Source organism: Calliphora vicina, chromosome 4 (genome assembly GCF_958450345.1).
Source record: "Calliphora vicina chromosome 4, idCalVici1.1, whole genome shotgun sequence".
NCBI classification, from domain to species: domain Eukaryota; kingdom Metazoa; phylum Arthropoda; class Insecta; order Diptera; family Calliphoridae; genus Calliphora; species Calliphora vicina.
The window spans coordinates 96,358,550-96,376,901 of NC_088783.1; the positions used below are offsets into that span (position 1 = coordinate 96,358,550).

Below are 18,352 nucleotides of genomic sequence, written 5' to 3' on the forward strand. Positions count from 1 at the left end.
AAAGAAAGCTTAGGTCCATTCCTTTAAGATATTTTTAGTCCCTTAGTGGGATGCGAGTGGGATATCTATCAAAATAAATATTTTGTAACGCAAGACATACAATTTTTTAATTTTTTTTTGCAAAATCAAAATTTTTTTCCAATATGGGCCCTTTTTCAATTTTTTTTTTTGCTCAAAAGAAAGCCTAGGTCCATTCCTTTAAGATATTTTTAGTCCCTTAGTGGGATGCGAGTGGGATATCTATCAAAATAAATGTTTTAACACAAAAATTGTATGTCTTGAGTTACAAAACATTTATTTTGATATATATCCCACTCGCATCCCACTAAGCGATCAAAACCATCTTAAAGGAATAGGCCTAAGCTTTCTTTATAGCAAAAAAAAAAAATTACAAAAAGGGCCCATTTTAAAAAAAAGTCAAAAAAGTTTTTGATTTTGCCAAAAAATCAAAAATTGTATATCTTGAGTTACAAAATATTTATTTTGATAGATATCCCACTCGTATCCCACTAAGGGACCTAAAATATCTTAAAGGAATGGACCTAAGCTTTCTTTTGACTAAAAAAAAATTTTTAAAAAAGGGCCCATTTTGAAAAAAAATTCGAATTTGCAAAAAAAAAGTCAATAATTGAATGTCTTGAGTTACAACATTTTTATTTTAATAGATATCCTACTCACATCTTCCTAAGTGACAAAATAGGTCTTAAAGGAAAAGACCTAAGCTTTCTTTTGAGCAAAAAAAAATTTTTTAAAAAAAGTCCCATATTGGAAAAAAATTTCGATTTTGCAAAAAAAAATTAAAAAATTGTTACAAAATATTTATTTTGATAGATATCCCACTCGCATCCCACTAAGGGACTAAAAATATCTTAAAGGAATGGACCTAGGCTTTCTTTTGAGCAAAAAAAAAAATTAAAAAAGGGCCCATATTGGAAAAAAATTTTGATTTTGCAAAAAAAAATTAAAAAATTGTATGTCTTGCGTTACAAAATATTTATTTTGATAGATATCCCACTCGCATCCCACTAAGGGACTAAAAATATCTTAAAGGAATGGACCTAAGCTTTCTTTTGACTACAAAAAAATTTTAGAAAAAGGGCCCATTTGGAAAAAAAATCGTATTTGCAAAAAAAAAAGTCAAAAATTGTAAGTCTTGAGTTAAAAAATATTTATTTTGATAGATATCCCACTCGCATCCCACTAAGCGACCAAAAGGGTCTTCAAGGATAATATCTAAGCTTTTGTTTGACCTAAAAAAAAAGATTAAAAAAGGGTCCATTTTGAAAAAAAAAAGTCAACAAAGTTTTTGATTTTGCAAAAAAAGTCAAAAATTTTATGTTTTGAGTTACAAAATATTTATTTTGATAGATATCCCACTCGCATCCCACTAAGCGACCAAGTAGGTGTTCAAGGAAAATATCTAAACTTTATTTTAAGAAAAAAAAAAAAAAAAAAAAAAAAGGGCCCATTTTAAAAAAAAGTCAAAAAAGTTTTTGATTTCGGAAAAAAAATATAAAAAATTTTTTATTTTTTTTTTTAAATATTTTTTTTTGAAAGATCGAAGAAATAGCTATCTATACTATTTGGGACACATTTTGCTAAGAACAATAGGTAATAAGTTACATGGATAAGAAAAAACCCCTGTTTGACCAAATTGTCAAAATTTTACCCCCTATAACTCAGAGAGTTCTCGACCGATGTTGTTGAAAAATTGTGTCTGAGTTACTATCCAATAGAGCTAACCTTGGTGCAAATCCCGATCGGAAGACATCGATTTCAAAAGTTGGTTCACTTGACATGAAATGCCCCATATATAAATTTGCAATGCATACTAGGGAGCTTTTTTATTACAGTTGACTGGACTCACAAAAAAAATATTTCCGAGTTTTACCCGGAATTTTTGAATTTTTTTTCTTTACAAACCATCTCCTGAAAATTTCGAATTGAATAAAAAAAAATCAGTCAAATCGCTCTAGCCGTTCTCACGTGATGACATTACATACATGCACCATTTAATTTTTATATATGTATATAGATTAATTACAAAAGAAATAAATCAAAACACAAGTTATTTCTTTTGGAAAAAAATATGACATTTATGAAAAAAGTAATAACTGTTACGGTTCCTGACAATAATAGATGTGTTCAGATTTTATATGTATATCGTAATTAAGCTTCACACAAAACAGTAAAAACAAGATAAATGCATGTATGTATATGGTAACACTGCCGATAATTCTATTAAATACCTATTTTCGTTTGTATTCACTGATATTATAAAAGGACCAACAATTAATTGAATAATATACATATTTGTAACTTAATATTAAATAAAATACGATAGAAAAAAATGAGAATCGGTTAGCCGCCATCCAGCCGAGTAATGGTGGCGTGGCTTGTTGAAAAAAATTGGCTGATCGGCTAGCCGTCAGCCGCGCCGATACGGCTTGCTTCTCTGATGGCAACTATTTAAATAAAATATAAAGTTTTTGTTACTTCTCATAGTTACTTTAAACAGAACACTTGTTTTATTTTCATCTATCAAATTAAAGGTTTCAGGATACTCAACTTTTAACAAACTTGAAAAGTAAATTAATTATAAAAACAAATTACGAATATAAATTTAATGAATTTTAAAATTTTTTGAAAACGGAAGACGTAAAGAATCGCTTTTTAAAACGTCTAAAAATAAGTGATAAATATTTTTAAAAAGTAATTTACAAAACTCCTTCGCCTGAGTAACGATCTTGTAGCGATGCGAGGGCTTATATACACTCTGTGGTTAAGACCTCCTTTGTGGTTGAGCATGTTCTTCTGGCACTTCACAAAGGAGGTCGCGACTTTAAGGGAGTGTATTAACTAAAGGTTACTCATCTTGTCAAGATATTGGGGCGATAGTGTGTTCCATAGCTGTCGCGTCAAATATTATGACATACATATATCCTCTCGTGATATCCACACTTGTGTTCGCCACTTGTATAGTAGAGGCTTTACCGGGGGTACCACGAAAAAGATGCACTTTTAAGGTCAAGGTGAGTAGAAGCAGTGCCGAGGACCTGGATGGTTAGTTAGTGTAGAAATAAACTAGCCGCTAACAGCTTCCCTCAGCGTCAGGGTAATACGCTGTTGTAAGTAGTTGCCTAGTCCACGCACGCCGTCACTGCGTGGATGGTCCGTTGTTTTTACGTGCCTACTCATGGGAACATAATTGAGCGAAACATAAATCTAAATCTTACAACTACTAAGGAGACTTCCGATTTCAGGGATATTAAGAAATCGGAAGGGTTAAATCACCCTAGAAGGTGATTAGAACAATTGATAGATCTACATCTAAGCAGCAATATTGATACTCACCTCATTAGCAACGCTCAGCATGCCTACCTCAAGGGTAAGTCTGTTGAGAGTGCGCTTCATGAGGTGGTCGGTTGTATAGAGCACAGTCTGAAGCATAGGGAATATACTTTAGCTGCTTTTCTTGATATAGAAGGCGCCTTTAATAACATTAGGACTGAGGCAATTAGGGACTCGTTAGTAGAACTTAGGGTTAACGACTTCCTAGTGAGTTGGATAATCTTAATGCTGGAAAGCAGAATTGTCAACTCAACGATGTGATTAGAAAACGGGTTACCAGAGGAACACCACAAGTTGGAGTGCTTTCTCCTCTTTTGTGGTTACTGGCGGTTAAATCTATTCTTAGGACCTTCGAATCTAAGGGTAGGAAGATAGTCGCCTATGCGGATGATGTGGTGATCCTGATCAAGGCAAAATTTGTCTCAACTATCAGTGACATCATGCAGGAATCGCTTGGCCATCTCTCGTCCTGGGCGAAAACTAACGGGCTGGGTGTAACCCAACAAAGACAGAATTGGTGTTATTTACTAGCAAGTACAAGGTAGAGAGCTTCACGGTGTTGAGCTGAGTTTATCAGGGGGAGCCAAGTATTTAGGAACCTTCCTTGACAATAAACTGTCATGGAAAATAAATACGCAGGAGAGATTAAAAAAGGTCCTCAATGCCTACTATACATGCAGGAACTCAATTGGTAAGAACTTGGGCTTGCGACCTAGTATGGTAAATTGGATCTACACTTCTGTTTTTAGACCTATTATTACTTATGGTTGCACAGTGTGGTGGGAGGCAATGAGGAAACGTAGCTACAGGGCTATACTCAATAAAGCACAAAGGTGTGTATGTCTGGGCATTACAGGTGCCTTAGGTAGCACCCCGCAGGCGGCCTTGGATATAATCCTAAACCTACTACCCATTGAAAAATATGTTGAGAGTGTGGCAGCAAGGAACCTACTCAGACTATTAGAGTCTTCTTTGGTAAAACCCTTGCGGATAGGACACACTATGATATTGTATGAGGCAGGTCTTATTGGTCATGACATTATTCCTTCTGGAATCTCTGACTATAAGATCGCGACCTTTAGCTTCGGTGCATCACCCCAAGTAGAGTTCCCCACTAGGGATAAGTGGGTTGGATCCGATCAACTGTTTGATGGGTGCGCAGTTTTCACTGACGGTTACAAGATGGATTCTGGTACTGGAGCCGGGGTATATTTGGTCGACTATGATATCAAGCGCTCATATAGACTCTCTAATGAGTGTAGCGTCTTCCAGGCGGAGATCTTCGCGATCTGGAAAGCCACAGAGTTGATAAAGGTACACGTCAATAGAGGGGCTGCAGTGACAATATACGTAGACAGTCAGGCGGCACTAAAGGCTCTGGAGTGTCATCTAATACACTCCAACCTAGTGGGGGACTGTAGGAGAGCTCTGGAGGAGCTATTGGTACACTACTCAGTGAGATTGTGTTGGGTACCAGGGCACTGTGATATACAGGGAAATGAGGTAGCAGATGAACTGGCTAGACATGGTTCTGATCTGGATCATGATACTAGGGCATGGTATGTTAAACCACCCATTTGTTACTACTATAGGTTAATTTACGAAAAATTCCGTGACTATACAAATCAATCCTGGGGCAGTAGGTCAGATTGCAAAGTGTCCAGGGCCTTATGGCCAAGACTGAATGCGGGCGCGACTGGGACACTGATAGAGTTGGATAGGTATAATCTCAGGATTCTAGTAGGAGTGTTAACCGGCCACTGCTCAATTGGGGCCTTTAAGGGTAAATGGGATAATGGCACACAGGACTTCTGTAAAGTGTGTGGGGATGCAGAGGAGATAGAAACAGTAGAGCACATTATGTGCAACTGCCCTAAGTTACAGGGTCACAGACTTAGATGGCTAGGAAATAGATTTCTGGACGAATTTGGTAGTGTTGCTGGCTGCAAACTAAGCAACATACTAGGTTTCATTAAGGGAATAGGGTGGCTATTTAAGGGACGTTCTACAGAGAGTCCAAATCCGTGAAAAGATCTATCATTCTTTCTTTCTTTCTCTTTTCAACAGGCGGTACTTTGGTCTCTTCTATTACTCTACGGCTATCCTCTTTGTCTACCTATTTGAAGGGAATCACAATGGACCTCAAGGTATCCGAGTGGAAGTGCACATAGTGCACACCCCTTCCTAACCTAACCTAATTTACAAAACTATTTAAAAAGAAAAATATATAATATTGTAACTTTATGTACACATATCGCAATGGTACCTTTAAATCTTAAAGTAGAATGCTTAAAGTAGATATATTTTCTACTTTTATAAGCGTCACAAGCGGCGCACGAACATGTCAGCTGAAAAATTGACGCTTAAAAAGCTTCGCATGTAAATGGAAGCATAGAATGCGAAGTAGGTATGAAAAGCACGCAATGCTTTGACGCAAAGACGCGTAGTGTGAACCTCCAGCTTAAAGCAGCGATGCGCGTTCATATTGTTCAGATTACGAAGATTTACAATTTACACGTACACAACCCGAATGTAAACAATAGAGAATAAAAATACAAATATTTCATTCAGTTGCTTGATGTTGTTGCATTTATTTTATTTTCTACCCATACATGCACGCAAATTAAATGCCTCTATTTGTTTAATATTGCTCTAAAGAATCAATTCAAAATTTAAAAATTTCCAGTAGAGGCAAACAAATTTTTTTTAATGCATGGATACTGTATTTTTTGGCGAAATTGTAGAGAAAGTGAAGAAATATTTTTGCAGTGGGTAGATATTACCACTGTACATCGATTTCTTGCAAAAAGTGAAAATTTAAAACTTTGAGTTTACTCTCTTTAGAGGAACCAGTGCGATATATATAAATACACAAATAACTAATCATCTAAAAGGCATTTTACTAGTAAAAATATGTAAAAATATTTTAATATTTATTTTTGAAATAGCAGATATTTATGTACATTTGAAATAATTTTACTCTGACCATTGTGCAAAAATAATCATAATTATTGCTATGATCTGTTTTTAATTGTTATTTTAATTAATACCTTAAAATGTATGAATTTAATAAATTGTTGTTTTTTTAAAAGCGTACTGTTTTTTCTTTAATTGTACTGGTTTTTTGACCTGTACTGGTTTTTTACCCTATACAAAAAGTACTATTCTCATTGAAATTAAGTATATGAATTCTCACTCATATACTTAATTTCATGTTTCTAAAGGTAAGGTCAGACTACGCAAATTATTTGACACAAAATGTTTCATGTGGTTGATCAAAACTACATCAAATAATCCATGGGTTGCTTTTGTGGTCACACTGTACACTAGAGTGTCCCTTAGAATTAAATTTTTAGAAATGTTGAAACGGTACCCGCTAAAAACTTTCGTAATGACCTAAAATACCACCAAAAAAAAGTTTAGCTTGTTCTAAAGGTACGGTCAGACACAGCTAATATTTGAAGTTTTTCGTCAAATATTTCATTGCTTGAATCTGACCACAAATAAAATTTAGAGCAAACAACAAAACTGTTGATTTTAGTCAAACAAAATTATTTGTCGGCAAACCAAATATTTTCTTAATGTGAACATAGTGTGACCACTAGCTATATAAATACATAAAAAATATATAATTTGATCTTGCATATCTTTTTAAAGTTAAATCAGTTATTTCGAATTGTAAAGCAATTATTTGAATAAAGTTTTGTTGAATTTTGTTGTCATATACTGAATTTAATTTTTCACTTTTTGTTTGACCATACTGCTGCGAAAAAGAATCATTAAATATATTTGCCGTGTGGTCACATTATATTAAATATTTTCATCAAATAATCGTTTGATCAAATAGAGCAAAAACAGAAATTATTTGTTCAGCATGTCAGAAACATAAAAGGAGAATATTTAAGTATTTTTGGCACTAAATTAAAGAGACAATTTCACTATTTTTTTTAAACATAAATACATATTCAATATTTCTTGAACATTTGTTATTTAAACTATTTTCACTAAAAAAAATGCATCAATAAATGAAGTCTTCTTCACATAAAAGTCATTCAGCCTAGAATGACATACTGGGAGAAAAACTAATTGAAGACATGAAGTCTATGTTGCGATTTTTGTATTTTTAAGCGATTTATATTTTTATACGTTTCACATAGGCTGCTCAAATGTATTGAATATTTATTGTATTTGTAAAGATTGAATTTAAAATCAAAGAAAATAGTTTAAACATACATAAATAGTATGATTTGATTGTTAATTGTTAAACAGAATGATCTTTTTATTTTTTTTACTGCAGAAGAATATAAAAATTGTTATTCTAAATCTTAAGATAATACAATTGAATTGCATTTAATTAAAAATTTATGTAAAAAAGGTAAATATTTCCGTAAAATTTTATAATATTTGTGAACATGTTCCTATTCTGAATGAAAAATGTTTGGAAAAACTCATGTTCGATTAATAATATTTAAAAAAAAATCATTTCAATTATGATTTTCTTTTTAATTAATCTTTTTAATTACACTTCTAGTACATTTTCATTTCTGAAACACGTCCAATTTGCAGAATCTAAAAAAACATTTTTTTATTAATTTTATTGTGTTTGTGGTAGAATTTTAACTATTTAACAGAGTTTCAATTTTCCGTATTGAAAAACATATAAAATTAAAACAAATTACAATTTAAAACATTTCTATGAAGCTCTGTGTGGCTGGTAAAAAATATACCTTTTTGTTACTAACACAAATATAGCGTTAGGTACTGCTGTCAAAGAGCCGGACTACTTGTATATACTTTGGTTTCATAATTTTAAAAATATTTTTTTCTTTTTCACAGTTCACTTATTTGATTATTGTTAGTTTGAATAAAGCGATTTTTAGTTCAAAATCCAAACAAAGCCAAAACAAATACAATAAAATTCCAAAATAGTTTATTATATGTATTAGGGATATTTTGCATACTTTAAGTAAAATTATACCTACATATGCACTAATTTTATTACGTTGCACTATAGGTTAAATGACTACTTTTTCTGTGCAAAATTAATAACTACTACAAAATCATGGTATTCAAACCAAAACCTTAAAGAATTTCATAAGTAAAAATAATTCTATTACAAAAATGGAATTTAACCCACTAACGACCAAAAATTAACCCTTTTGCAATCATTAATGCAAACTTAATACATTAATTTATTTTAATCATGCTAAAACTTTTAGTAATTGCTTAAATCTAATTCATTTTGTAAATTTAAATCAAAAAGGTCCTCTTAACTTTCATTAATTTCATCGTCTTGGTGGGTATAGTGAATTACTTCAGGTGGAAGTGTGGAACTTTTCCGATTTTGTAAGCGCCTATATAAAAATGATGTGGAAATTAATGGATCTGAGGTACAGCTTAATATTAATATTAATTCAGAGCTTAAAAAATCTGTCTTCTCCGCCTCCATTACAGCGTCTTTTTGCATCTCAAAAAATTTGTCAGCAATATGCAGTAAAATAGATTGCAAAGAAACTTTGGTAAGAGTCTCATTTGCTTTTATAATTTTTCTTTTAAAATTTCAATAATTTATATTCGTAAGTGATTTTCGGAAATGGGTTAAAAAATCTGTCTTCTCTGGGAGTTATGACCAATTATGGGCCGATCGTCATGAAATTAGGTCGTGTGATTAATTTCTTTATGAGAGTTGAATTTTATGTGTATACCAACAATTTTAAGTGATTTATGCACGTTAAAGTGATTTTCGGAAGCGGGAGCTATGACCTGATTTCCGTATATATAAAACTTATTTGGAGCTAAATTTGTGTAGATACCTATATAAATTAAACATATATGACCGATAAAGTCCATTTACGGGAGGACATTTGTATGAGGGCTAGGTGAAATAATGGACCGATTTCAGCCAGTTTAAATAGGCTTCGTCCTTGGGCAGAAAAAATTATATGTACCATATTAAGGTGGGTCTTAGACTAATATTCTTGGACATTACAAACATCTGCACATACGCATAATACCCTCCCCACTATGGTGGTGTAGGATATAACAAATGCATTGTTTGGGTTATATGCTTCTCCACTTCATCTGAAAATATGTTAACTTCAATTTTGTCCACTACATGTTTGAAAACGACATAAAAGTTTTCTTTTTTTGAATTTTCGTTAAGCCAAATTTCAAACAATAACCTAAAAAATATAGTATTATTCGAAAAAGGCTAAAAATTGCTATTGAATGTAAATGAAAATCGGTTTATAACATTTCAATATATTCATTTCTGTTTGCGTTTAATCTGCCGAACTTTGCCGAAATTTTAAAAGCTTCCACGAAGTTACATTACAAGCAAGCTAAACATTTTTATCACATTTTTTAACAAAAAACTATACTTACTTACTTAAATTATTGTTCCCCATTTTCACTTTCTTCTTTATAACTCGCGAAATTATTTAAACATGCAATTGAAACTTTGAAAGCAATACAGGCTTTTCAACAACATTTATTAAGTGATTATAATACAATGTCTTTGACTGCGTGTTGTCAAACGGAATTTAAAATTTACCAAAAACAAAAAGCTGACTTAGTTAATTTGGAGTATTGGTTACAAAATGGCATTAAAAAAAGTGCAATATTTGCATTTGAAAAATTGGACTTTAGCACAGTTTTGGTTGCCGTTTAACCTATAGTGCGTTGATAGTTATATAATTTAATAAATAAACATTTAATAATTATATTTTTAAATTGTTCAAGCTTGAGTTCTTTTCCACGATTTGCTTTCATTATGTAGCGATTTTTAATTTAAGATATAGAAACACTACTTTTGCGATAACACATGATGCAACATCTGTTATTTGACGCTGTTTGATCTTGCATATGAATTGCAAGATCAAATAAAAAATTACCCAAAATGCTGATTAGTGGTCATTCATTGGTCACATTACAATAAAGTTTTCTTATCGGCAAATAAATTTGTTTGACCAAATTCAGCTGTTTTCTTGTTTACCGTGAAAAATATTTTCTGTTCAAACTAGAAACATAAAATATTTGACGCTTAAATAAAAGTACTGAAATTTCACAATTCTTTTAATTGTAAAGAAAAATCTAGTAATATTTTAATTTCTAGAAATGTCTTCTTTATTGATGAAAGGAATTAAAGTTTTTTTGAAGCTTTATTTAATAATTATTTAGAAAAAATATTACCATTAATGTGACCACAAGACAAATATATTTTCCCCTTCGTGTGTTTGATAGTATTTTTGTGTAGTTTGATTAAACAAATATGGCAAATAAATGTGTACAGTGTGACCACAAAATCAACCCATGGATTATATGATGTATGTTTCATGTTTGATCAAACACATGAAACATTTTGTGTCAAATAATTTGCGTAATCTGACCTTACCTTAAGAAGGGCAACCAGTGCCGACTTTCGATTTAGTTTTGATGTGCATTTACATGGGGAAAAATGCATTTTTTCGAAATATGTACATAATTGTCGTTCTAATAAGATATAAAAGGCAAAAATTGGTTAAAAAATGTTAAAGTTATTAAAAATGGAACAAAATTAACATATTTTGAGAAATATTAAAATAAAAGCTAATTTTTACTTAAAATGTATCCATATTTACTTGTATATGAGTTTTTGACTTCGTAGGATACCGTTAAGGTACTAAATAAGATAACTTTCTTGTAATGTGACCAGCAAATATTTCCCTCCATTTTGGGTAATTTTTTTATTTTTTTTTACTTTAAGATTAAATGGCAAACTATTAAAGTAATATGCCAGGATATTCCACAGTTTTCAAGTCTCGACTTATACATTCGTATAAAAAGCAGATACTAGGGTATTCAATCGATTAACCGTTAATCGGTTAACCGATTAATTTTGGACGGTTAACTGTTCGAATAATTTAGAATTGCAAATAACAAATAAACCGATTAATTTGTGTCGATTAACCGATTAACCGAAATTCCTTTTTTGGACTTTAAAAAATTGTTTTGTATTTATTTTTCCCTTTAAATTCAAATACAAATTAACAACTGACATATTTAATTTACATGTCTTTGAAACTTTGTTTGTATTTACATGTATAGACGAAACTTTTTTTTGAAATGAGTCTTTTATCATAACTAAACTAAACTATTAAATTAATGAAAATCTAAAACAATCCGAAAAGGAATATTCTTTGTCATGCTTTTGATTTCTCCAACATTTGCTCATATGCTCATTTGCTGCAACAACGTCATAATTCAAAAAAGTCGTTTCGAGAAAAACGTCTTTAAATGTTTTATGACATTTTACTATTTCTTAAATAAATTTTCAACAAATCATGCGATTTCAGAAATATAAATATACTTATCAAATATACGAGAAAACATGAATTTTAATTTTGATGTTTACAACAAAAAAACACTCTCACACAAAAAATAATTGACTTTTTTGAAAACTGATAAAACTATATGAATGGTTATATTACTCAGTTCAAAAAACATGGATTTTGAGTTATGACGTTGTTGCAGCAAATAGGCGATACGTTTACAAAAATGATCGCAAATACCTTATTTGCTGTTTTTTATGTTTTTTTAAATTAACCGATTATTAACCGAATAAATCTAAACCCGATTAATTATTTGCTCGATTAACCGATTAAACCAGAAACCCGATTAATTGAATACCCAAGCAGGTACTATGAAATTTTGATTTCGAGTTTTTAAATAATGGTGCTCCACCAGGTTATTCTGCACTAATGAGTTTTGTATGGTCCTCTACCAGATTTTCATCAAAATTGAGATTTATGTGGTCCTCCACCAGAGTTTCTTCAATTGAGTTTTAATTGGTCTCCTCCAATGAGTTTTGAATGGTCCTCCACCAGGTTTCTCTTCACAAAATATGTATATCATAACCTCAAATCAAGGTTATAACAAAACTAACGCATGTGGATTAACATAAACGACTCAAAACTGTAAAACAGTTATGCGACGCATAAAATCAATACCAATGCGAGGTGAGACGCAGAACTCTCGAAAGCCAAATAACAAAAATCGGCCTGAACGTCCTTAAGAGATAATGACGATGACGCGAGAGTTGTTCCTCAACTCAGATCTGTTCCACGACTAATTTTTTATTTGATCTTGCAATTCATTTGCAAGATCAAACAGCGTCAAATAACAGCTGTTGTATAATGTGTAATCGCAATAGTAGTGTTCTATGTCTTAAATTAAAAATCGCTAAATAATGAAAACAAATCGAGAAAAGAACTCAAACTTGAACAATTTAATACTATAATTATTAAATGTTTATTTATTAAATTATATTACTATCAACGTATAATTGTATTTAAAGTCTGCAAATATCCCTAATATAATAAACAATTTTTGAATTTTATTGTATTTGTTTTAGCTTTGTTAGGATTTTGAACTAAAAATCGCTTTATTCAAACAAAACGAATATTACTATGATAAAATTAACAATAATCAAATAAGCGAACTGTTAAAAAGAAAAAATATATTTTTAATATGTTGAAACCAAAGTATAACAAGTAGTCCGACTCTCTATTTTTTAAATTACTCTCTCACATATACGGGTTCCGTGTGAATTCAACACCCTCCTGAGAGAATTAAACACATCAAAAGTCTCGAAATTATACCAAGTATATACAAGTAGTCCGACTCTCTGACAGCAGTACCTAACACTGTATTTGTGTTAGTAACAAAAATGTATATTTTTTTCGCATAAAAATGCAAAAATCGCAATATAGACTTCATGTCTTCAATTAGTTTTTCTACCAGTGTGTCATTCTAGGCTGAATGACTTCTATGTGAAGAAGAAGACTTCATTTATTGATGCAATTTTTTTACTGAAAATAATTTAAATAACAAATGTTCAAAAAATATTGAATATGTATTTATGTTTAAAAAAATAGTGAAATTGTGTCTTTAATTTTGAACCAAAAATATTTAAATAATCTCCATTCATTTTTCCAGCATGCTGAGCTCTATTTTATCAAACAATTATTTCATGAAAGTATTTGATATAGTGTGACCACATGGCAAATACATATAAGTATTTACAGTTATTTTTCGCAGCAGTTTGGTCAAACAAAAAGTGAACAATTAAATTCAATATATTATTACGAAATTGTATTTGAATTCAAATATAACGATTTTAAGGGCTGATTTAAAAGTAGCATAATGCTTTCAAATAACAGTGCTGTAATAGCAAACTGTAACATATCTGTGGGCATTATTAAATAAAAGCTTTCAGTTGATCATTGATCGTAAGTTGGCAACGCTGTATTCGAATTCGAATATTCAGTTAAAGAACATTGTAGAAATAGAGCTTTCTAGATGGTTATGCAGTGTTATAAATAGTGGCAGAGGTTGCAGTCGAGAGTCAGTTTAGCAGTGACGCTTTTCGAATAAACATCAACTGAGTGTCTTAAAGTGTGTTGTGTTTTTCAAGTAAATTCGTGTACATTATAAATTGTGTCTGTATTTCTGAGAATTTATAAACGTGTATAAAAAAACATTGAGTGGCTATTTAATTTTGTGGTTGTTGTACATTTTAAATAAATAAAGAGTTGTTACAATTTTTAAACTACTAAACGGCTTTTATTTGCAATCAAAAGTATCCGGTTTATTTAAAGGAAATAAACCAAACGTTTTGAAAAGGTTAAAACGTAACAATATGATAATAAAATTCAATAAGACTTTAACAAAATAATTGCTTTACAATTTGAAATAAGTGCTTTAACCTTAGAAAGATTTGCAAGATCAAATTATATATTTTTTAGGTATTTATATACAGTAGCCCAAGAAAGTCTACATACAGGAACAATTATTATGTTACTTTAATTTAAAGCATTTTTTTAGTTTTTTTTTATGAGATATATAATAACACATGTCATAAGTCGATTTTAGCAAAAAAAAAATTCAAATAACTCACAAAATTTCACCGTTATTAGAGTTATTGATTCTGAGTAAAATAATTTATTCTCGGTCATGCCTACTTTTGGGTGGGCGGGGCTATTAAGTTTCATAATATTTTTAACATTAAAGCCCAAAAAACAAAAAAAATAATCGTTATTTGACTCAGAATAAAAAATTCTAATAACGGCTAAATTTTGGACGTGATAGGAAATGTTGCTAAACCCGACTTAACTGATGTTGTTTTAATTTTTTTTAGTGTGAATTTTTTTTTTTAACAAATATATTTCGTTACTTTTAACTTACAAATACAGCTTTCAACGAAAGAAATTTAATTTGAATTCCTGTATGTAGACTTTATTGGGCTACTGTAGTTACGGTCAGTAACAGTGGTTAGCTGTGTCTGACCGTACCTTAAGTCCATTGTTATAGAAAATTCAAAAAAGGACCATTAGAATAGAGAAAAATTACCATGAAGTATCCCCTTGAATTTTCACTCACTTAGCCCATATATGCTTAATTTAATATCTCTATGTCTATATTACAGAAAGTTCAAAAATACCATTAGAATAAAGAAAAAGTACCAAAAAGCAGCCACTTGAGGATTCTCAATTATTCGGATCCATATAAGTTTTACTTCATGTTTCTAGGTTCATTGGTGATGAAATTACAAAAAGTACCATTTGTATAAAGAAAAAGTACCATAAAGTCTCTCCTTAGAGTTATCACGCACCATTTATCGAGTCATAACTGCAAAAAAAGCTCAAGCGACAATAACTAAATTTTACAGAAGGTTTTCCTGTTTAACCCTTTCGGGACTACTGGGATAATACATCCCAGCAATTCACAAATGCAATTTCTTATCTAAATAACACCTAAATCATGTTTAAGAGTTCATTATAACATAAAGGCACAGTCAGCGTATTCATTAGGGTATTCGAATTGTGAACGTAAATTGTTGAACGAAATTTTTATTGCGAATAATGTCGCAAGAATAGCACTGTTTCGATTTTGACCTCTACAGCTGTCACAATAAAGACTGATAGGCGAAAAAGTTTATCAATCTTCAACAAGTTTTAAATATTCCAAGACAAATAATATCTATAACTTTCGTTATAGAATGCATACTTTCTAGAGTAAAACAGTGTTATAGCGTTTCCCTCTGGTGTATGATCGAAACTAACACATAGAAATGAAGAATCAGCTTTGCTCTTCTCCTGGTCCGCTAAAAAATGTTTCTTTGAATTTTCTTTATCCTTGTCACTTTCACTAGTTCACATCTTAGGCATATTAAAATAATGTTTTAGTATTATTATTAGACTTGGGTAGTTCCTGGACGAACTAGTTCAATTGAACGATTCCATTATTCGAACTAACTGAACTAGTTCAAATCGTTTGCTCACTTAGTTCAGTATTGAACTAATAACTAAAATGGTTTATATGAACGCTCTTAACTAAATGCGTGTTTTCGTTGTTTTTCCTGCTTCTTTTTATACGAATTCTGACAAAATGTGCAAAAATAAGGGTCATATGAATAGAATCCGTTCTCAGAATTATACGGCAACTGACAGCAATTTGAAAACAAAAGGAGCATTTTAGCTCCTGTATCATATCTGTTATTTTAGTTCAGAACAGAGAGACAATTTTAATATATTATTATAAGACATGTATCACTCGTTTGTTGTTCTTTTATAAAGATTTAGTTCAAAGGTCAAAAAGAGTGACTGAACCAGAAGAGCTACCTAGTGCAAAAAAACGCTATATGAAAAATATGTCGCTTGAGCTTTTTTTGCGGTTATGGCTCGATATGCTTAATTTCATGTTTCTAGGTCCATTGTTATACAAAATTTAAAAAGTACCATTAGAATTACAATAAATAAACATATGACTAATTTCATGTCCATTATAATAAATGTAAAGTAAGTGTAATAAAAAAGTACCATTGGAATAAAAAAAAAGTATCATGAAGGCACTCAGAACCATATTTGATTAATTTCACATTTCTTGATCCATTATTAAAGCAAATTCAAAAAGTACCATCAGAAGAACGAAAAAGTACATACAGTTCAGTTCTAACATTTTGGTACCTAAATATTATCTCATATTCCTAACTAACTTCACTCAGATACATATCAGCTAACTTTAATGCCAATATGTGAAATAATTTAAAATACTAAACAAAGTACCATTAGGAGAAAAGTACCAATTTGCCTTTCCCTTCTTGAACAACCCTCAAGTTTGAAATTTAAAAAATACTTCATTTTGCCAAAATTGTGCTACAGACATGCCTCAAACGATTAAAATATGTATGTGTTAATGTGCTGAAGAAGAAATATGTTTTAAAAAAAGTACCGAACTGTTTACCCGAATTTGGCCGGATACACAATGGATCTCGAGTTCCAAATAACACTATTTTAGTTAATTATTGTATGAATCCAGGAACCAGTGTTTAAAAAATTATAAAAATTGGTTTAGCAATTTCAAACAAAATGTATTTTCCCGTTATTACACCCTTTTTGGTACTTTTTTATCTCCATTGCGATGGTCAAATTTTACTCAAATAAATTTCTGTATCGTAGTGGGAGCTCATATTAAAATATTCATATGGCTGTGTCAATTAATAGAAAAACTTACCAAAAAAGTACCACAAATAAAGACAATTTTCATAGAATTTCCAGAAAGTACCAAATTCATATTTGTTATTTTTTAGCTATGTAAAGAACACGATTTAAAATTTGTTTCTATGTTTATTGGTTTAAAAGATACATAGGGTGCCAAAAAGTACGAAAATACAGTTTTTACCCATTTTCTCCCCTAAAAGGTTCGAATTTTAAAAAAGTACCAAACACCTGTCAGTTTTTTTTAAAATGGAGTAACTGTTATTTTATATTAGCCATTTCGATTTTAAATGACAACCGAGCAATCAATGACAATAATGTGTGTTAATGATTTATGGGCTTCGGAAATGAGTGACGGGCATGGCTATACCGATCCGCTATCTATAACGATACAGAATATGTATACTTTATCTACGTAAGTAAATGACAAGAGTGGTTGAGACGAGACTCAAACACATGCAGCATCAGAGATATGTTTTGTTTACGCATAAATAAAATTATTTTTCATAAGAAATTTATAAAATATAAAAACAATATTACCTTTATATCGCCTTCGATGGATCCAGTAGCAAAAAATTCTTCATGAGGATCAATGCTAATGCATTTGATGCAGCTGTCATGACCCTATAAAGACAAAACAAATATAGTATAGAAATAACTAATTTAAATTTTAAAAGTATGTATATTATATCCAAAAAACAAAAAAATCCTATTTTTGGGATTTTTCAACACTTTTTTGTGAACTGCGGGATTCCTGATTACAAATTTCAAAATTTGTTTTTATTTTTCCATTTTCAATAAAAAAATCTATAGAACTGTAAAATTTATTTAAAAAATATTCATAAAAAAATTTATCAAATCAATTTGAAAAATGTTTATATTTGCAAAAACTCATTATAAAGCATTTTCCATGAATTTTTTAATTGCCAAAAGTAGGCAACAAATTTTAAAATTTGTAATCAGGAATCCCGCAATTCCCAAAAAGGTGTTCAAAAACCAAAAATGGTATTTTTTTTTTGGCTATACTATACATACCAGGTGTGGGTTATCGAAACCCTTTACAAAATAATTAAGAACATATTGGGCCATCTAAACTGTGTTACTATATTTTGATATCAACTAAGCGATTTGAGAATTTTCGATCTAAATTAGAATTTTTCTTTATCTTTTTTCATTTAAGATATTTGATATAAACTAAGCTTTTCAAAAAATATAAATTTTTTATACATCTTCTAAGAATTTTTTTAGTAACTTAAAGATTATAAAAAGTACTTTTTTCCAAAAACTAGCAAAAAATTATCTTTTTTACTTTTTTAAATTCAAATGCATATAACTTTGAACCCAATAATGATTTTTAAACAATCCTTTTTTTATTTGACATATACATTTGTTTTTAGTCCAATAAAAGAAAACTGGCGAAAATCGGGAAATATTCGGACCCGCTGGAGTAGGATGAGTAAAAATGT

The 18,352-nt window shown here is 30.6% G+C and overlaps 1 protein-coding gene across 1 annotated transcript in view; it reads right to left on the reverse strand.

Annotated features, from left to right (window-relative positions):
- Rbcn-3A (Rabconnectin-3A) overlaps positions 1-18,352 on the reverse strand; it is a 452,485-nt gene that overhangs the window by 41,925 nt on the left and 392,208 nt on the right. Inside the window, exon 20 of the mRNA XM_065506903.1 lies at positions 17,427-17,510. Within this exon, the coding sequence (XP_065362975.1) occupies positions 17,427-17,510 (84 nt within the window). The remainder of the gene's footprint in view (positions 1-17,426; positions 17,511-18,352) is intronic.